Genomic DNA, 21,223 nt, shown 5'->3' with positions numbered 1-21,223 from the left:
CTCTGAAGCTGACCTACGGACACTAGCAGAGGAGGTGCAACTGTAATGCACACATTTCTTTGTTTGGATATCAAACTGACTCAAATGCTGCAAATAGTGTTAAAGCTACCTGAATGCTATATACAAATAATATTAGCATGAATTTACACTTCTCGCTCACACACACTGATAATTATTTTAAAAAAGAAAGAAGAAATCAGAAGGAAGGTTGCTATGAAGGTGGAGCATTGCTTTCCAAAAAGTCACTTAACAGAAGAGACATCAGGGTCAAATGTTTTATTAAATATGAAAAGAAAGTATATCAGGACATTTCTTCATGTGCTGCATTTTTGTTCATCCCCTAATCAGCGACGACTCTTTATCTTTTCATTAGTGCTGTGAAACTATTGCAATGTTTTGTCAGATTAATCACAGGGTTGCTGTGGATTAATCACAATTACCGTATTTTTCGGAGTATAAGTCGCACCTGCCGAAAATGCATAGTAAAAAAGGAAAAAAACATATATAAGTTGCACTAGAACCTGGCCAAACTATGAAAAAAACTGCGACTTATAGTCCGACAAATACGGTAAATGTCATTCATGTTAGGCCCTAGTGGTGTTTCATTTTAAATGAAGAGGAATATATAAATGCTCTTAACATGTTTATTAAACACCTTTAATATCATGTTCAAGTTCATGAAAAACAACATTTATCAACATTAGTGTGGACACGTTACTCATTTTTGTGCTATTTTAAGATGGAAGTGCCTTGGTGAAAAGAAAACTCCCTGCAGAGTGTGTAGAATACACTCTTTTTTTTAAACTGTGCTAATATTTAGCATTGAGAGGGTCAACATGCTGTTGAGGGTCATCCATATTGACTTGTGTACTTTTGCAGTCTGTCACTCACATTAACTTCCTGTTTCCATGACGGTAACACTACTCGGGCAAACACACTGTAGGAATTTTGAGTCATTATGCTTCTCAGATTGGTTAATTGCGTTTATTGCCTTACATCCTTAATCTGACTAAAAATGGTGAATTCATCTGCATTAAATTGGGAAACCAATTTAATGGTAAAGATTCAAGTTATCCAAGTAATTTCACATACTGTATTCAACAATGTGCAGCATGCTAGATCTTTGTGTCCTGCACAGGAATTTCATATTCTACAAATTTTTGTGCAAATGTGGCGACTCGTCCAGGGTGTACGCTGCCTTTCGCCCCAGTGCAGCTGGGATAGGATCCAGCACCCCTGTGACGTCGAAAAGGATAAGCGGCAGAAAATGGATGGATGGATGGAGCACATATTGCTTAATTGCAAATATGAAAATATATTACAACTATTTCGTACACTGCATTGCTTGTTAATTTTTTACCTTATACATCACCACCCTTCTGTGTCCCTCTGGCCAACAACAACACACTAAAAGGGCTGAATAATGCCCAGGGGGATGTGTTCATAATACAATAAAGGCATTTTAATCAACTCCAAGACCTATGACTCTCTTTTTAAGGATATCCGTAACAGTAAAAATCTGTATGTGATGTCATTGTCAAAGAGAACAATGATGCATGAATAAAAACATAGAAGAGAAGACATGTTTTATCAGAAAAGACGAGTAAATACACAAAATGAAAAATACTGTTTTAATACTGCACATAAACTGCTAATCAGGAGCAAATTAGGAAGGGAAGAACTGGGGGAGCTTTTATCCTCCTGAGAACCAGAATCAGTGGACATTTCTTTTTGGTCAGTGACTCTCCAGAAAAGAAAAAAAAATAGCTGTTATGCAAAACATAAATATCCAGAGGATGCTGGCTCTAAGGAGGATACACCGAGTAGCACAACAGACACAATACACCCAGCCTACCAGAATCTTTAAGAGGAAAACAATAAGGACATAAGTGCTGGTGAAAAAACCCCTCATGACAGACCTGGGTTAGAATGTTTTTTTGTTGTTGTTTTTTTTAAAAAAAGGGGCCGATCTGCTGAAACATTAATAAACTGTTTGTCAGCCTGCGTTTCCTCATTTGACCTAACAGAGCTTCCATTCACAAGCTGGGCCACGTTTGTCTTTACTTTCAACGAGATACAATCACTACACGGACCACACAGACATTAAAGTGAAGAATGTTGTCAAAAAGTAGCAATACAAAATGTTCTTTTAAGATAGACACATTCTGACAGGTACACATCCAGTATGTACAGCAATGATATACTGATTAGACTGTAATAAACGTGTTTGACAAGTATTTTGGAGAGGTCATTTTGTTGTTTAGTGCCCCACCCCCTTACATTAACATTTGTATTTTCTGGGTTTCTTTTGCAATCGTCGCCTTGTTACTTAGTCTGACTTTAGAAGGCAAACTGCAAGTACAATCAATTTAACATGCATCTATAAATTAAAACTTTGTACAGCAATTAACTGCTTTGGTCTTTGCATTGACGTCTCTTTCTAAATAGAAAAAATACCAGATCGTTTTAAAAGGGCCTGTGTGTGGCTTTTAAAAAAAACAATTAAAATCCTTACACTTTTCAATTGTGTATCAAAAAACAAAGGCATTTTTTAGTTCTTTCTTGGTCTTTAAGTTATATGAAACATAAAAAAACATTATTAATGCAGCTGGGATAGGCTCCATCCACCCCCGCGATGGATGAATGGAAGTAAATGTGTGTTCAAACAATTGAGTGCCAGTGTATACCGGTACTAACTTGAGGAGGACAAATAATAAGGCAAGAGGAAAGAAACACAATTATTTTCTTCTTTATAGTCACCAAAAGTATTTTTTTTCCCATCTTGGCCATGTCGTACTTTTTATTTGACAAACACGTCTGTTAATACTACATTGTCTGAATTAACCTCCATTATGGCATCTTTATACATACTCGCGTGGCAGTTCAGTGGATGGAGCTGCTTTGTTACTCTCAGGCTTATAAAAGCAGATAAAAATGGGGTGGGAACTTTATAACAAGACTGTGATGATCGAGTCTATTGGTTAGAGAACCAAAACGATGTGCTGCAAATATGTTGTACATTGAGCTAAGAAAGAGAACCCCACCCAGCAATACAGTTCAGTTCAGAGAATTGATATTTTTGCACTTACAAAGAACCAGTGCTTGCATATTATATTGGTAACCATGATCATTTTGGTCACAATAACTGAATGCTTAGTTTCCCCTTTAAATCGCAATTGGGGGTAGGGTTGCATGATAGACGATATAAATTACAAAATCCATTTGAGTTTGGAAATTGTGTTGGATGTAAATATAAACGGAATACAATGATTTGCAAATCATTTTCAACCCACATTCAGTTGAATATGCTACAAAGACAACATATTTGATGTTCAAACTGATAAACATTTTTTTTTTTGCAAATAATCATTAACTTTAGAATTTGATGCCAGCAACACGTGACAAAGAAGTTGGGAAAGGTGGCAAAAAATACTGACAAAGTTGAGGAATGCTCATCAAACACTTATTTGGAACATCCCACAGGTGAACAGGCAAATTGGGAACAGGTGTGTGCCATGATTGGGTATAAAAGTAGATTCCATGAAATGCTCAGTCATTCACAAACAAGGATGGGGCGAGGGTCACCACTTTGTCAACAAATGCGTGAGCAAATTGTTGAACAATTAAAAAAAAAACTTTCTCAACCAGCTATTGCAAGGAATTTAGGGATTTCACCATCTACGGTCCGTAATATCATCAAAGGGTTCAGAGAATCACTGCACGTAAGCAGCTAAGCCCGTGACCTTCGATCCCTCAGGCTGTACTGCATCAAGAAGCGACATCAGTGTGTAAAGGATATCACCACATGGGCTCAGGAAAACCTCAGAAACCCACTGTCAGTAACTACAGTTGGTCGCTGCATCTGTAAGTGCAAGTTAAAACTCTTCTATGCAAGGCGAAAACCGTTTATCAACAACACCCAGAAACGCCGTCGGCTTCGCTGGGCCTGAGCTCATGTAAGATGGACTGATACAAAGTGGAAAAGTGTTCTGTGGTCTGACGAGTCCACATTTCAAATTGTTTTTGGAAACTGTGGACGTCGTGTCCTCCGGACCAAAGAGGAAAAAAACCATCCGGATTGTTATAGGCGCAAAGTTGAAAAGCCAGCATCTGTGATGGTATGGGGGTGTATTAGTGCCCAAGACATGGGTAACTTACACATCTGTGAAGGCGCCATTAATGCTGAAAGGTACATACAGGTTTTGGAGGAACATATGTTGCCATCCAAGCAACGTTACGATGAACGCCCCTGCTTATTTCAGCAAGACAATGCCAAGCCACGTGTTACATCAAAGTGGCTTCATAGTAAAAGAGTGTGGGTACTAGACTGTCCTGCCTGTAGTCCAGACCTGTCTCCCACTGAAAATGTGTAGCGCAGTATGAAGCCTAAAATACCACAACGGAGACCCCCGGACTGTTGAACAACTTAAGCTGTACATCAAGCAAGAATGGGAAAGAATTCCACCTGAGAAGCTTAAAAAATGTGTCTCCTCAGTTCCCAAACGTTTACTGAGTGTTGTTAAAAGGAAAGGCCATGTAACACAGTGGTGAACATGCCCTTTCCCAATTACTTTGGCACGTGTTGCAGCCATTAAATTCTAAGTTAATTATTATTTGCAAAAAAAAAAAAAAAGTTTGAGTTTCAACATCAAAAATCTTGTCTTTGTAGTGCATTCAATTGAATATGGGTTGAAAAGGATTTGCAAATCATTGTATTCCGTTTATATTTACATCTAACACAATTTCTCAACTCATATGGAAACGGGGTTTGTATATAATTTTGAGCGATTTTAACACTATCTTTTATATCGTGATAAGGCATGTTGATGTCACAGCCTAGCTGTGTCCCGCGTCCTCGCTCACAGCTAATGTCCCTCAAAAGTGAAGCTTCTAAATGACTAATACTCGCCCCCATGGCGGCAAACTGCAATTCCCACTGGAGGACAAGGAATAGCTAAACATCCTACACTACACACCGTAATGGGATACAAAAAAGAATAGCAACCCGCTAGAGCTCCTGAATGTAAATAGGGATGGATTAATCGATACAAATATCGACAATAGCGATAAAGAGTGTCGAATCAGTATATGGTCGATGCTACAGTGATTAGAAACTTTTTTGGTCATTTTTGTTATTGTTGACAAACTCAGGAAATAACAGCCAATAGTGGTTACTTTGACTTCATTATAAATGGTGTACGTAATGAATGAACCTGCTCAGTGGCCTTGTGGTTAGAGTGTCCGCCCTGAGATCGGTAGGTCGTGAGTTCAAACCCCGGCCGAGTCATACCAAAGACTATAAAAATGGGACCCATTACCTCCCTGCTTGGCACTCAGCATCAAGGGTTGGAATTGGGGGTTGAATCACCAAAAATTATTCCCGGGCGCGGCCACCGCTCCTGCTCACTGCTCCCCTCACCTCCCAGGGGGTGAACAAGGGGATGAGTCAAATGCAGAGGAAAAATTTCACCACACCTAGTATGTGTGTGACAATCATTGGTACTTTAACTTAACTTAAATAATTAAAATATTAATTGATATTGTTACACATCCTGGGTTTTTGTCAGACTACAGATTGTAATCAGAATCATTTAATGATCCTGAAAATTTTAAGTATGGACATCAGTATGGCCAATTCATCCACTATAACTACTTGGCATTCAAACGGCTCCATACTCAAATTTGTAGTATCACCCAAAACTAATTTAAAGTAGCCAAACAACAGAAGAATAAGTGCTGATTATATCTTAACATGAGTGTACATATAAAAATGTTACAACAGTAAGTAAACAGATATTAACAGTAAATTAGCGAGTAGATGAATGTGTTATTGAGATAATAACAATATGTTATCACATACGTCAGCAGCTAAATTAGGAGTCTACGTAACTTGTTTTAAAATGATTTTATTACCATTTATATGCCAAATGATATATATTGTTATCGCAAGAGGCTACTATATACAGTATACTATATAGATTTTAAGCAATATTGTCCATTCCTAGAGGGGGGTGACACACCCTACATTTCTACTCAAAGAGTACGTGCCCTGGCGTTTTTGGATCTGAAATTTTAAGTGGACAAAAGCGACATCCGCCATTTACTTTGTAGTAACAAAAACATGGTGGACCAAGACTTGATGTGTTGACGAGTTCTCAGACTCAATCCCCATGAATCTGTAAGTACCCGTCACAACTTTTGGTGATGGTACGCATAAAAATATTGTGTGCTGCACTAAACCCCAACTGTATTGCTTGGTGGAGGTGAGAGGATGTGAAGGGAAGAAGTAGTTAAGAGATTGAGTTAGATGCAGTTGGGCACAGGGTAGTCCTCTCCATCAGTGGTGTGCTGTACTGTGTGGTCCTGTAAGGAGCCAAGGTCACTGAAGCGCTCGCCACACCACACGCACTGAAACTGTCCTCTGGAGTGCGTGCTCTGGTGTTTGGTCATGTGTTCGCGCTGTTTGAAGCACTTGTTGCAATGCTCGCACTTGTACGGCTTCTCACCCGTGTGCACGCGTACGTGTCTGTGGAGGTCTGACGAGTATTTGAACCGCTTCTCGCAGTCGGGACACCTCAGCGGCTTTTCTCGTGACGGGTCGCAGCGATGCTGGACGAATTCGGATGAGGAGAGGAAGCGACGGTCACAAAGGGAACACTTGAGGGGCTTGTCTTGGCAATGAGAGTTTTGATGCCGCTGTAACGTGGAACTCTTCTTGTAGCCCTTGTTGCAGACGTCGCACTTGTACGGCTTGTCAGGCGCAGGGTTGGGCGACTCTCCGCACTTGTGCCTGAGCAGCTCTCCTGATTGGCTGAACTCCTTCTGACACGAGGGACACTTGAACAGGTTGTCCATGCCGTGGATGTGCTGGTGGTAGAGGAGGTGTGACGGTTGCATGAAGCCCATGTCGCATAGATTGCATTTAAACGGCCTGTCGCCCGGGTCGTTGTGCGTACGGCGGTGCCTGACTAGGGCGTACTGCTGTTTAAAGCTCATCTGACACTCGTCACAGTGAAAAGGACGCTCCTCTGAGTGCGTGCGCTCGTGTTGCCGCAGGTCCGACGGTCGCTTGAAGCCCTTTCCGCAAGTGGCGCAGCGGAAGGGGCGGGAACCCTGCGGGTGGCAGGGATGGTGGAGGAGCTCCGACGATTCTTTGAAGTGCAACTCGCATAAGTTGCATTTGAATAAGTGCTCGCCGGAGTGCACGTACATATGACGCACCAAATGGGAGCGGTGCTTAAAGCTTTTCTCGCAGACCGCACACTTGAAAGGGCGCTCGTTGCTGTGTGTCCGCTGGTGGTGCTGCAGGTGCGACGACTGGCTGAAGGCCTTGTCGCACGTGTCACATTTAAAAGGCTTCTCGCCTGTGTGCACCCGTTCGTGTCGTGTCAGTTCTGAGAGGTGCTTGAAGCCCTTCTGACATATGGAACATTTGTAAGGGCGGTCACGGGCTGAAGGAAAGGGTAGAATGGACGAGTGACTGCTAGTGGACACCCTATCGCTGCTGGGCTGATGGGCATTGTTCGAGGAGGAGCTGGAAGTCATGCTGCCAGAAGAACCGGGCCGGTACGTCTTCTCGCATATGGAACACTTCATCGGATGCTTGCTGTTGTGGGACGAGTGGTGATGGGCGAGAGATGTGAGCAGAGAGAAGCCCATCTTGCACAACCCGCACACAAAGGGTTTCTGTTCCACTTGAACACACTGGTGCTCCAGTAAGTCTGTCGCCTGGTGGAAGATCTTCAAGCACTGGGTGCACTGGAACGACCTCTCCTGACTCACCATGCACTGGTGCTCATGGGGGTTGGCGAGGTGGGAGATGTCATGCCCACATGCCTCGCACTTGCGTACTCCCTCATTCCCATCCTGCTGGTCCTGGGCAGAGTGCTGCTGAACGTGCTGCGTGTGTTGCTGGTCCTGCTGCCCAAGCTGGGTCTGCTGCTGCTGCTGTTGTTGTTGGTGAAGGGGTGTGGACTCTTGCTGCAGGACAATCCCATACACAGTACAGTTCTCAGCCGCCGGAGGGATGGTGTGGACCACCTGTGTTTGGGAGACTGCATGCTGCTGCCAGGCCTCTGTCACGCGGGCACGGGCGTATGGGTTCAGTTTGGCAGCAGGAGTGGCCCAGCTGCAGAGAGTAACAGAACAAGTAAGCAATCTTATTCCGCAAATGGATGTAAAGCATCAGTATTATGAGGGGGGAAAAACAACTCACTCCATGGCTGCCAAAGACACTGAAGATTGGTCAAGATGATTACTGTAAAGAGGAGGACTACAAGTCAGCTGTTGACAACTGGAAATACAAATCCTCCACTTTCTCTTTTGAGCGGGATCTGTGTGGACAAGACATTCAAAATGTATAATGGGGCGTTAACAGTCCCGTAATCTGTCTGGTATGGACCGAAATTAAATATATGTATAATCAATGTAAACACAACGACAGGTTAGCAGCATTAGCCTTTCGGGAAACGGCAGCTAACGGTGGATCAGAGCAGTTTGTCGCCAACAAATCCGACAAGGATGTGTGTTTACATACCAGAGGCGTGTAAATGGACACTCTCCCGAGCAGTAGTTACTCTTCACAACAGTTCGTCTGCAAATGAAAACGCTTCTTGTTGAAATGCTGCAGCTCCAGGGGCCGAATACATTGATTTTGTGGCTTTGTAAAAAAAAATGCTGCTCCGTTTGACAAAAATGCCTGTACAAGTCACAGTTGCACGTAAGCGTTTATTTGGCGTTCAGATCATCCAGTCGCCAAGGGGAGGTAAATGTGTGCATATTGTTATCAGTAGCTAGCTAGCTTTCTGAAACCTAGCTTCCGTCTGCGCCGTCTGCGCACGGGAACATGAATACAGCAATTCAGTACGGGCGCGTACACAAAAAAGGGAAACGGCGATAGATATACACGCTGTGTGTTAGTGATAGTCGTCACACTCCGAGTTATAGCGATGGTCACACTCCCCCTAATAATAAAAACTAAACGTAATTTCCAATTTTCACTGGTTTATTGTGTTGTATAAGAAGACGCATTATTTGTTATGTTTCTTAATGACTTTGGAACGGGTTTCGTGCAAGTCATTGTGTCAGACCGGACACAAATGACGAGAACAACAGGTTGTTTACACCGGAAGCGCGGATCTTCAGTGCGAGGTATAAGAGAGGCAGGCAATTGTTGTCCACAAGGTTTACCTACTGTGAACAAACGGGAAAGGCTATTATGTTAATGACTATGTTTCTTTCAGATGTAGATTAGTTGTGTGAATGCTGAAATTGTGTTTACTCAATAATGTTGGTCGGCTACAGCAGCAGCTCGGACGATGAAATTGAAGCTGGTGGTGAAGATGCGGACATAACTGGTGACACGAAAAGTGCAAAATATAATGAAAAGTCTCGGCAGGACACGGATGACGACGACTGCCCGTCGACGAAAAAGCAGAAAAGTGATGAAATGTATCCTACAACAAGGTATGTTTCTGTTGATCCTATTAGAATAGTCTACACATGGTTTGGTTTAAAGTAAAGGGTGTCAAAAGTGCTGCCAGTGGAGCATTTGTATATAGCATCGTTTGAAGCCAAAACTATACCATAGAATAAATGCAACGGAAAAAATGCTGCAAGGAAGATTTACCGCACACCAGACTTATTCACCTGGCGGCCCGCGGGCCACATCTGGCCCGCCAAAGCTTTTCGTTTGGACCGCCGAACATCGCCCAAAGAGGCTTGATGGGTTCCCTCCGGGTACTTCGGCTTCCTCCCACCTCCAAAGATATGCACCTGGGGATAGGTTGATTGGCAACACTAAATTGGCCCTAGTGTGTGAGTGTGAATGTTGTCTGTCTATCTGTGTTGGCCCTGTGATGTTATCCAGGGTGTACCCCGCCGTCCTGGGCATGACGTTAAAGTGCATCTGGCAGTGGAGGCTCCTCTAAGGCAGGGGTGTCAAACTCAAATACAGAGTGGGCCAAAATTTAAAACTGAACAAAGCCGGGCCAAGGTTGAACAAATTAACCTTTTAATAGGGACCCAAACAAGTTTTGCATTAAATATTGAACAAGCAAGGCTTATATAACTTTATAGTGACATGCACAATCGAGTTTCAAATAATAATAATAATAATAATAATAATAATAATACAAAAATATCAATGGCATATGAAATACAAATTAAATACAAATTGAATGCCTCTTTTCTATTTGCAGCCTTCTGAGGTAAATATCAACATTAACTTTTTCCACAGGCTAATAAATTTGAAAATAAAATAATGAATAAACCAACCATTCAGGACTTTAAACGGCTCAGTTTGCAACACACTGATCTAATCTGATGTGCCCAAGCCAGATACCTGCCATCTTTTCTTGGATACTAGTTCATTAATGTCGGGACTCAGGCTTTGAGCTGAAGCAACCCTCATTATCGAACGAAGGTGGTCATCAGTCATTATTTCTCGTATTCCACAGTCTTGGGGGCGTGCCTTACAGGCACTTCTTTTAACGTCCTCTACGAGCTGACGTCACATCCGCTTTTCATCCCTTCTAACAACGTGCCCGCCCAGTCACAAGATACAGTTTACACTGAAAGTGGCCGTATAAGCAACTTTAACATTGTTAGAAATATACGCCACACTGTGAATCCACACCAAACAAGGATGACAAACACATTTTGGGAGAACATCCAACCTTAACACAACAGAACAAATACCCATTGCAGCACTAACTCTTCCAGGACGCTACAATATACACCCCCCCATCCTGCTACCACCAACCCCTCCCACACACACACACCTTGTAGCGTCCCGGAAGAGTTAGTGCTGCAAAGGGTTCTGGGTATTTGTTCTGCTGTGTTTATGTTGTGTTACTGTGCGGATGTTCTCCCGAAATGTTTGTCATTCTTGTTTGGTGTGGATTGACAGTGTGGCGTATATTTCTAAGAATGTTAAAGTTTTTTTTATACTGGCACCCTCAGTGTAACCTGTATCGCTGAAGATCAAGTATGCGTTGCATTCACTTCTGTGTGCGTGTTAAAGCCGCACATATTATGTAACTGGGCCAGTACTCGTTGGACTGGATGAAAAGGGGACGTTACACTTCTCGGGAGGGGCACTGAAATTTGGGAGTCTCCCGGGAGGTTTGGCAAGTATGAGAATTAGTGGTGTACAGCGGCACCGCCACTGTATATAACCGGCGGGCCAGCTCTAGTGTTAATTTTATATCACCTCACGGGCCAGAGTTTGACACCCATGCTCTAATGGGTCTTGGGGCACTAGGAGGTTAACCCCTTTACTACTGTTACCCCAGATGGCCCTTGGCAAAGGCCTAGTACCTGACTGCCCCCTAGCCAGGGATAAGGTGAAGACCTCAACGGCAGAGCAGGCGGAAGATGGTAGATGTAAGAACCACCACAACGGCTGCGATGGCGGAAGAAGGCACCCCCACATCCATGTAGGCCCAGTTATGAGGTAATAACCCAAGACCTCAACGGTGGAACAGGCGGAGGATGATTGCTAACCCTATGGAGCGTCACAACGGCTGGGATGACGGATGAAGGCTGCAGCAGAAAAGGGTCCCCAGTCGTCTTGGACTCCATGCACTGGACCCTGACCCGGATCTGTCAAGGATCATGTGGTGACTGTCTGTGCACCAGTCTCCCCACAAACAAAGTCACGCACAGGCATCCTTCATAAAGGGATACCCCCCTACCAGGAGGATCGTCATACTCGTTCGAGTGACCGCCGATGACCCCGCCTTCCGCCCGAATGCAGCTGAGATAGGCTCCAGCACCCCCGCGACCCCTTAAGGAACAAGCGGTAAAAAATGGATGGATGGATGGAAACCATTAAAGCTGGGGTTGCTCATGTATGCAACAGAGAGGCATATGTGTCACAGTGAAGCAGCAATGTGTTGAGTAAAAGAAGATTACTCATTCAACCCTGGAAAAAAAAATCAAAATAAATTGCAAAAATCTGACTTTTAACAACGTCTGGAAAACAAAGTATGAGTTCTATCCCGAGCAAGTGCTCGAGTCATTGTTTTCTGGCGGACCTTTTAAGCGACGGACACGATAATTCAGACAAGCAGCAACAATATTAGAAATCTTAGCATGTAAGCTTCATCACAAAACTTGGTCAAACATTTCTAAGTAGATATAATTTGTGCAGAAAGATATTTAGTGTGTTTTATATTGAAATTGCTAACTACGTGATGTCCTTTGTATTCGTGGTCGTGTTGTTTTTTTGTCTGAGAGTAATGATCGATCCCCGTTTGTAGTGCTAAAACTTAGTGCTAAACCTGCTCAGTGGCCTTTTGGTTAGAGTGTCTGCCCTGAGACTGGAAAGTCGAGAGTTCAAACCCCGGCCGAGTCATACCAAAGACTATAAAAATGGGACCCGTTTCCTCCCTGCTTGGCACTCAGCATCAAGGGTTGGAATTGGGGGTTAAATCACCAAATGATTTCTGAGCGCGGCCACCGCTGCTGCTCACTTCTCCCCTCACCTCCCAGGGGGTGAACATGGGGATGGGTCAAATGCAGAGGATAATTTCACCACATCTAGTGTGTGTGTGTGTGTGTGTGTGTGTGTGTGTGTGTGTGACTATCGTTTGGATTTTAACTAACTTTAAATTTGACCAGGAGAGGGCGAGACACCGCGAATAGTGATACGTCATATACAATGTTTGGTGTGTAAATATTATGTAATTTCTGTATGTGTAAACATTTGTAGTTTATTGTGTGAACATATTAACACTAACACTTCTATGGACATTATTTATGTAAAATACACAATGGATGTTATAATTGTGTTATGTTTATTTTATGTTTATATTTACAGGTTTACAAACCTAAATGAAGGAAGAAGTGTAAAGAAAAAAAACAAAGGAAGGAAAAATAATTAAAAAGGAGCATCAATCTTCAAAAATGTTTATTTTATTGACAGTGCAGTGTGAAAGCCGATGTGTTTATTTTTGCAATTAAGTAAACACAGTCTCTAAGAAATATAACCTGCGGAAGCATTCACATTTCGATGTCCGGCCCCCCGAGCCTTTGGGCTCTTGAAACTGTGTCCCTCTTCATTGAATAGCACTGCCATATACCATAATTATACAGGTGAATAAAAGACGAAATCAGCACAAAAGGCAAACTGTAACAGGAAATAAGTTGAAATGCGGATACTAATGAATATCATAAATAATATATACAATAAGCGGCTTTGTCATCTTTTACACAGCTATTTTTCCTTTCAATTCAGTTCACCAATTTATTTAGAACACAACAAACCAGCTACACAATTTGAAGAAATACACTTCTCCAATACAATATTTTCATGTGCCAAAAGAATTGTAAAAAAAACAACAACAAAATACAAAGAAACATGGTGTGTCTGAAAAGGGGCAGGAAGAAGCAAAAGCTTATATTGTCCTGCCCTGTCACTCAGATATTCTGATTCAATATCATCAATGCTACTTGACAGTATTAAGTATATTAATATGTATCATATTTAATTTAATTTGCATATGCTCACAATAATAAACCCAAATGTAGTGTGTATAAATACATTATACCCGTAAGATATTTTGTTTCCTCCTCTTTGTTGTATCCATGAAAAATGTTTGTTTAATGTATTTTTAAATTGAATGATGTTGTTGCTTTGTTGGTTTTCCTCTTCTAATTGAGTCACACCACAAACCAATATGAACATACTTTTAACAGTCGTGGTAACACAAAGCTGCTTTAAATTAAATGTACCCCTCAAATTATAATTTTCATCTCTATCAATGAAAATCTTTTGAATATTAGGTGGTAGCAAGCTATTTATTTTGCAGTTGTAAATTTCAACAGATCCATAGATGTAATTGTTGGGGACTTTAAAAAGAGTGCATTAGTGTGTTCCTTAATCCCTATATTTAATTACATCTTAAAATGTATATTCATTATCTTTTAAGTTGGATTGGTTTTAGCCAACACAGATAGACAGACAACATTCACACACTAGGATCAATTTTGTGTTGCCAATCACCGCCTTCTGCCCGAATGCAGCTGAGATAGGCTTCAGCACCCCCCGCAACCCTGAGAGGGACAAGCGGTAGAAAATAGATGGTTTTAGCCAGTGTACAAATTCAAAAATATCCAAAGGTCTCCCTGTATCCTTTGATTGCACCCAAGTTAGTGGCTGGCGGGTGGTAAAGAAATACTGTGTGCATGACAATACTTTTGTTTTGTCATTGGAGTATGACTGAACTGTTCTGAATTGTCAATATTAAAGGAATTGTTCAATTAACCTGTTCAACTGGGTTGTGTGTTGTTGAACAGACTGCCTATCCCTGGTTGTTTACTCGCCATGTTTCCAGACGATGTGGACCCACAGGACGAGGACAGCTTGCTGCATGGTGGCCGTGTTCGCTCTTTTAAACACGAGAGAGGAAACTGGGCCACCTATGTTTATTTTCCATGTAAGACCTGTACACAATAGAGTTGAGTGTTATGACTGATACTCAGTATTGCAAAAAAATGTTTATTACAGTATACAATAATACACCAAATCATTTTATGATCACAGCATGGTTTAGTTAATGCATACTGCTGTAAACTAATAAAAAAAAATTTTTTTTAAATCCCAGCAATTGTAAAATTGGCAACAGCTTATTTTAAATAATTGCTGGATTTTTAATATAGTTACGTGAAGATAAAAGTCTTGCACAAATTAGTCTTTGTGTTTATTATATAGGAGTGACACACACACTGAACCTGTGATGAGTTGGTATCACAATTTAAAAATGCCATTCTCGTGCCTTATAAGACCAACCTGAAGAGAAGTTTGAGGAGATGATGGAAGAGCTTCTTTCGACATCAGCTGCCTTTGGAGTGATTTTGACCCCACAAGAGGAACTCCATCTCAGCCTCTCTCAGACAGTGGTGCTAAAACACCACTGGATCCTGCCCTTCACACAGAGCCTCAAGGCAGGCCTGTCCCGCTGCAAAAGGTTAGCTGCACTCTACACTGTAAAAACTGTTGCCTAGATCTAACTCAATAAAAATAAGGCAACATTTTCCAAGCAATTTTTGTTAGTTTAATCAACTAATTGGTGTTTTGAGTAAGTAGAACTTAATATGTATTTCGATTTATGCAAAAAGATTAAGTTGCGTTTACAGAAAAAGCCAAGAAATTGAGTAAAATCAATGTAAAAAAAACATCAGCATATTAAACACACAAAACTTAATTAAAATAAGTAACATTTAAATGAAAAAAAAAAATTTTACTCAATTTTATTAATTTTGACCAACCTACCCTTTCTTTGTTTTGAAAATGGAAACTGCTTAAAATAATTACTTAGAATAATAATTAAAAAATCAAGACATATCAAATTCCAACCTTTATTAAATCATTACCATATAAAAACAGTGGCAATGAGCTGGACAGTATGAACAGTCAACATCCATATTATACAAGAATGCATGACCTCAACTTTTTAAAGTGCTGTATAGAACACCTTCACAGTAGTTTTCTTTTTTTAACCGTATACATATTAAAACATTTTCACAAGCCATATCCAAACCTGTCAATAAGCTGGACATTATTAACAGTCAAGAACATCAGTATTTAGTGCATGAAAGAATGCATGACCTCAGCATCTCAAGTTTTACTTAGAACATTCACAGTACAGTTTCTTGCTAAAACAATTTAACATTAAGATTATCTGTACTTCTGTAACAATTCACAAGCAGAACACCTTCACTGTAGTGTCTTTCAGTGTGTATATTTTGAAACATTTTAACTTAAACAACTCACAGATCCCTCCTTCTGACCAGCTGGAGCTTCACAGTGGGGCAATTTAGTGTGTATAAAACATAAAAAAACTTAATTTACACACCAGAAACGATGACCTGGAGCTTTGTATAAAACCTGAACAGGACAAACCGTTACAACATTCTGAAGAATTCCACTTAATGAACAATGTATAATGATTTTGAACAGACACAAGAAAATAGCTGTTCAAAAGTGCAAGCTGACAGTCATGGCTCACTGCCTAAGCTAGAAGCTTGTTTTTGAGAGTCATGAATTTGGGGGTTGGTTTTGGGCGCAGTGTGTCAAGTCCCACAAAAAGTTTTTGAAACACCTCAAATGTTTTGGAAAGTTTGGATGGATACTCAAGATTAAGTGCATACGTCAACCCCAGAAGTAGGCAGCATGCTTTGGCCAGGTTTCCAAGATGAGTAAGGACTGGTACTCCCTCAATGATGATTCCTACTGCATTTGGCTCACGACAGATGTAGATGCTCATATTCTTCATTTCCAGGTCCTCATGAACAGCGGTCTCTGCAGTTCCCTTTGAGATACAAAAACAGTAATTAAAAAAACAAACATCTAATTTTATATTTACAGTAATATAAGTTGTGTGATTTAATTCAGATAATGATTACTTTTGTGAAGACCATTTTGAAAACTTTTTAATTCTAATTTGAGATCTTGTACATTAAACTTGGTACAATAGATGCATTTCCAGCCACATGTTTTTTATTGGCATTTCTAATTTGCATATAAAAAACCTGAATAGAACCACCAGAAATTAAAACAAACAAACAAACAGTAATATGTTATATGTATATATATAAAGTAAATGTTTTAATGCTTGTTTAAGGGGAGTATTTTTTGTTTGCATTGTTTTTTTAGGGCAAACAGAAACACAAGACAGAAAGGCATCACTCTGTGGTGCTATGCTAATTGGCTATCCTGGGGCTCTTGCCAACTAGCTGCATGCTCAACCTCCACCTGACAACTGCTGGTTCAGTCAGTTCACATAAAAGTAAACCCAATTTAAGCTTGTACATCAGACTGATCCAAACCTGCTTTTAAACAATACTTACAGTAGTCAGAGATTAGCTCCTGTCCACTCTCTCCCATGTACTCTATGAGGCATCTCACAGTCACATCTCTCTTCTTCACTGCAGAGGCACTTGGGTCCTAGAGTTAAGAGAAGAATAATAAATAATTGAATTTTGTTGGCAATATTACTCCAAATCTGTGATACCGTTATTAGAGCATGATTACAGATTCAGTTTAAACTTTTAAACCACTTTTAACCCACCTGTATCAGTTCCATCAACAAGTTCTTGATGCGCTGCAGTCACTCCTCCTTTTGCACTGGAGAGCTCCAGGAGTTTCGGCGTGTACCTGTCCAGTTGGGACATAAATGTTGATTCCAGTGGAACAGCAGTGCACCTTCGGAACGCTTCATTAATCTGTAAGACAGCAAATGTTGACCGTTACTGATATTAAGGGTATTAGTATACATTTTCAGGCAAAAAGTGAGTCTAGTATGTCATGTCCAAGTCACAATGGAAACTTGGTCAGGAAAAATAGAATGATAATAGAATAGAATAGAATAGAAGATGTTCTACGAGTCGGTGGTGGCAGGCGCCTTCTTGTACGCCGTGGCCTGCTGGGGCAGCGGGCTGAGAGCGAGGGACGCAAACAGACTGGACAAGTTGGTAGAGAAGGCCAGTAATGTGGTGGGAGTGGAGCTATTCTCTCTGGCGGTGGTGTCAGAGAGGAGAAGTCTAGCATCTTGACAGATGAGAGCGAAGGGATGTATAAGAGCATGGGCAACCTACATGAATGCAAGGCAAGGAATGGCTGTGTCCAAAGGTCCCATGGTGCAGTCTGTAATGCTTTAAAATGTCACTCTTGGTTGGTACAACAGTGCTGCACAACTTACAGGGCCACCCCATCTGTCATTGGAGAGAGAGAACAAAAAAGACAAGTTATGGTTCATGTCTAACCTCTTGGATATATAAGCCTGATGAGAGCCCTTTATATCTGTTTTTTTACACCCTAATATACTCATTTGCAGTATTTCCTCTAGATTTTTTTGTAGCCACGGTGGTCTAAGTTGGTAACCTAGCAACAGTAAGGGGGTCCGGGGGCATGTCCCCACGGAAGACAAATTTGAAAAATTACCCTTTAAATGGTGACTACTGGTGAGATTTGGGGGGGAATTGTTGAGATTGAGACTTACACAATGAGTGTTATTCTTACAAGAGTAGCGTTTTGCCTAGGAGTGTGCATGGACAGCAGGTCTGAGGGGGCTTCAGATAGCTCTGTCAAGTGTACCTAGCTAGCTGCTAGCAACTTTGAATGCAAGCTAGTTAAGCAGCTTTAATGTGGCTGCTTATAAACTGAAGAATAAAATATAAAACTACCACGCAAAGAAAACGCTAACTATAAACTTCACAGCTATAAACAATGTTTGGTTGAAGTTAATGAGCTGTTGGAGGTAAGAGCACATTCGAAATTGCGGTCGGCGGGAAAAGTAGTCAACTAAATATAACATTGAACCATGCTTTTGAAAATGTATACATTTAAATCCTGGCAAATACTGACTTTTAACAATATAAATGGTTACTTACATGAGTTCGGTAAAGTGTTTTCCTTGGACTCCGTGAAGAAACGTGTCTGGGCTTGTTCTTCCACAGCTGCATGCAGGTGGGCGGGTCCTGACGTTTTAGGTCTGATATAAACCTTTGAACTGAGTTTTGCTAAATCAATTTATGTTGGAAGTCCATTAAAATTAATTTTATCACATAAAAAAGTAAGTTACGAAAATATTCACACTTTTTACTTATAGATAACTCAAAAACTCTAAAAATAAATTGATTTATTGGAATAAATATACTTTTAAAAATGAAGTAGAATGGACAATACCACTGAAAGAGTTTTTACAGTGTACACAATTTGTCCCATAAATCCGGGACTTCCCATTAAGAACGGCAGAAAGACCACTGTTTAAGTTTCCTTAAAATATGTGGGCTTTGTACCGAGGATGTCGTTGTGGCTTGTGCAGCCCTTTGAGACACTTGTGATTTAGGGCTATATAAATAAAGATTGATTGATTGATTGATTGAAAAAAGAACAACCTTCTTTCTCTCTTACTTCCTATCTATTCCCTCTGTCTACCCCTCCTAAAACCATGGTGTGGTACCATTTCTGAAACCCAATCTCAACAGGGTGGGTATTTCAGAATCACCTGTCTGTACATGCACAATAAGGCACAATTAAATTAATGTGCAAATGTGTGTTTTATAGGTTTGTGTGCTCAGCAAGCAGACTGAAGGTCTATTGTAACGCTGAGAAGACAAGGTACTGTCTATATTCTCTTTATAAATTATATCTCTTGTTACTTAAATTTAAAATATATAACATATCATGTTTTGTGATTTGAGTTTCTGACAGTTTTTCCCCCTGCAGGACATTCCTAGGGATGGAAGTGCTAAATGGACACGCTCACTTACTGGATCTGATCCGAGTGGTTGATGAAACAATGACAGAATTTCACCTGGATACTTTTTATCAGGTTGATTAGCACAAATGCTTTTGGTTTTGTCATCGTAGCCTTATATCAACGTCATATTGCCACCGCCGTGTCTTGTAGGATCCATCTTTCCACGTGAGCCTGGCCTGGTGTGTTGGGGACTTCACTGTGCAATTGAGGAAGCGCCTTCAAGAGCTTCAGGTGCTGTGGAATCCAATTGAAGTGGAGTTACATACCTGTATATCACGGGTGATGATCTTTGAATGTTCTTTCATTGCTCAGAATGTGGTTGACAATCATGAAGAGGGGCCGTATTATCTGTGCTTAGACTGTACAGAACTGCGCTGCCGCACAGGAAACAAGACTTTCAGATTTTCTCTGGATACAAAGCAGTACCAAGGACCACCAAACAAATAGGGACGAGGGAGTTTTGTGATGTTATTTTTTTACACCTTGCAGTAACACCTAATCTACCACCAGAAATAACCAATAAAGTATAATCTTTTTAAGAGAGAATTATTCCGTGTGTGTTACTTTTATCAAAGTTATGTTTGAGCAATTCAAACGTAGCATTTAAACAAGATGCTTTTTGCTGACGTTTATTCAAGGGCAGGTTGTGACGTTGATATGACCATTGAAATTTGGTCATTTCCCAACCAACGTGTGTCTCAATTTACAAAAACAACTATTTTGCAACGTTGATTCAAAGTCAGCTTTGAAGAACACGGATGTATAATCAATGTTGTGTCAATGTCTTGCCTGCAGGGATGGCAGTGGACACAAAGTTAAGTCTTGATACCAATGTCGTTGAACCAGCCACATGCAAAGAAGTTGTAGACCTTTCCCAAGTTTTCAACTGTATAATGATGTTGGAGCACATGACAATTCGATATGTTTGGAAACCCCACCGACGAATAATCCTTTATCACGTGACAAATCCTTTTGTTTTGATAAAGTAAAGTTAAAGTTAACGTAAAAGTACCACTGATAGTCACACACACACTAGGTGTGGTGAAATTACCCTCTGCATTTGACCCATCTCCTTGTTCCATCCCCTGGGAGGTGAGGGGAGAAGTAAGCTGCAGCGGTGGCCGCGCTCGGGAATCATTTTGGTGATTTAACCCCCAATTCCAACCCTTAATGCTGAGTGCCAAGCAGGGAGGTAATGGGTGCCGTTTTTATTGTCTTTGGTATGACTCGGCTGGCGTTTGAACTCACGACCTACGAATCTTTTATTTTTAAAAAGAGTAATATTTTATCTGAGTCTTTAATTTAGTTTGCTCGTTGATGATTTGTTTGGTTTTTATATTGTGTAGTTATATTTATATGGTAATTATTATTCTGTGTCTGTAAATTGTTTGCTTGTTTTCTTATTGATGCTTTTATTTTTTTTTCTGTATTGTGTAGTTATAAATATATGCTTTTACTTGTACTTGTATTGAATTGTGGACCCCAGGAAGACTAGTGGGTTGTTGAGGCAACCAGCTAATGGGGATCCTTAATAAAAATCAAAAATCAAATCAAATCTCAGGGCGGACACTCTAACCACAAGGCCACTGAGCAGGTCTATAGGGATATATTCCATTGCATAGTTAGATGTTTTCTCATATCAGTTTTTTGCAGGAATCAATAGTGTACTCAGATAGTGTGCACGCTGCTTGCTGTACAACAGCCACCTTAGCTTGGTTGACCACCACTGCACAGAATAAACAATACAAAGAAAGTTGGTGCCCTCTGTTTAGTTGCTGAGGTTTAATTGTCTATTGATCAAAGATGCACATCAATGAAGGAGATAAAAAAAAATGGAGAAAAAAAAAGTTGGCACCCTCTCCATATTTGTGTAAATGTTGCAAACAGCTTTTAATTCATGGCATTTTCCAATAATGCCCAAGCAGTGGACCAATAACGACCTTTTGGCTGCATTT

General features: G+C 40.8%; 2 protein-coding genes and 1 long non-coding RNA gene across 6 annotated transcripts; 1 reads left to right on the top strand and 2 right to left on the bottom strand.

The window, feature by feature from the left end:
- Positions 1-921: 921 nt before the first annotated feature.
- On the bottom strand, positions 922-8,899 carry znf319b (zinc finger protein 319b). 2 transcript variants are annotated; one of them, XM_061969831.2, is made up of 3 exons: positions 8,537-8,899; positions 8,216-8,257; positions 922-8,128 (listed from the first exon to the last, which is right to left on the bottom strand). In XM_061969831.2, the coding sequence occupies exons 2-3, from the start codon at positions 8,218-8,220 to the stop codon at positions 6,304-6,306; spliced, it is 1,830 nt and encodes a 609-aa protein (XP_061825815.1). In that variant the 5' UTR covers positions 8,221-8,257; positions 8,537-8,899; the 3' UTR covers positions 922-6,303. The 2 variants fall into 2 exon arrangements, with proteins under 2 accessions (XP_061825815.1, XP_061825814.1); XM_061969830.2 differs by having other exon boundaries at positions 8,216-8,333; positions 8,537-8,898.
- Positions 8,900-9,069: 170 nt separating this feature from the next.
- On the top strand, positions 9,070-19,809 carry usb1 (U6 snRNA biogenesis 1). Of its 3 annotated transcripts, none has more exons than XM_061969836.1 (7): positions 9,070-9,150; positions 9,304-9,465; positions 14,302-14,441; positions 14,789-14,972; positions 19,073-19,126; positions 19,235-19,340; positions 19,419-19,809. In XM_061969836.1, the coding sequence occupies exons 2-7, from the start codon at positions 9,449-9,451 to the stop codon at positions 19,713-19,715; spliced, it is 798 nt and encodes a 265-aa protein (XP_061825820.1). In that variant the 5' UTR covers positions 9,070-9,150; positions 9,304-9,448; the 3' UTR covers positions 19,716-19,809. The 3 variants fall into 3 exon arrangements, with proteins under 3 accessions (XP_061825820.1, XP_061825819.1, XP_061825818.1); XM_061969835.1 differs by lacking the exon at positions 9,070-9,150 and having other exon boundaries at positions 9,157-9,465; positions 19,419-19,499; positions 19,581-19,809; XM_061969834.1 differs by lacking the exon at positions 9,070-9,150 and having other exon boundaries at positions 9,157-9,465.
- Positions 15,350-18,478, bottom strand: LOC133612431 (uncharacterized). Its single transcript, XR_009816117.2, has 5 exons — positions 18,397-18,478; positions 17,602-17,718; positions 17,076-17,229; positions 16,855-16,951; positions 15,350-16,316 (listed from the first exon to the last, which is right to left on the bottom strand). It is a non-coding gene; the product is annotated as an uncharacterized lncRNA (long non-coding RNA).
- Positions 19,810-21,223: the final 1,414 nt, after the last annotated feature.

The sequence above is a fragment of the Nerophis lumbriciformis genome, linkage group LG10 (genome assembly GCF_033978685.3).
Source record: "Nerophis lumbriciformis linkage group LG10, RoL_Nlum_v2.1, whole genome shotgun sequence".
NCBI classification, from domain to species: Eukaryota; Metazoa; Chordata; class Actinopteri; order Syngnathiformes; family Syngnathidae; genus Nerophis; species Nerophis lumbriciformis.
This window is presented reverse-complemented; position numbering and strand designations above follow the sequence as displayed.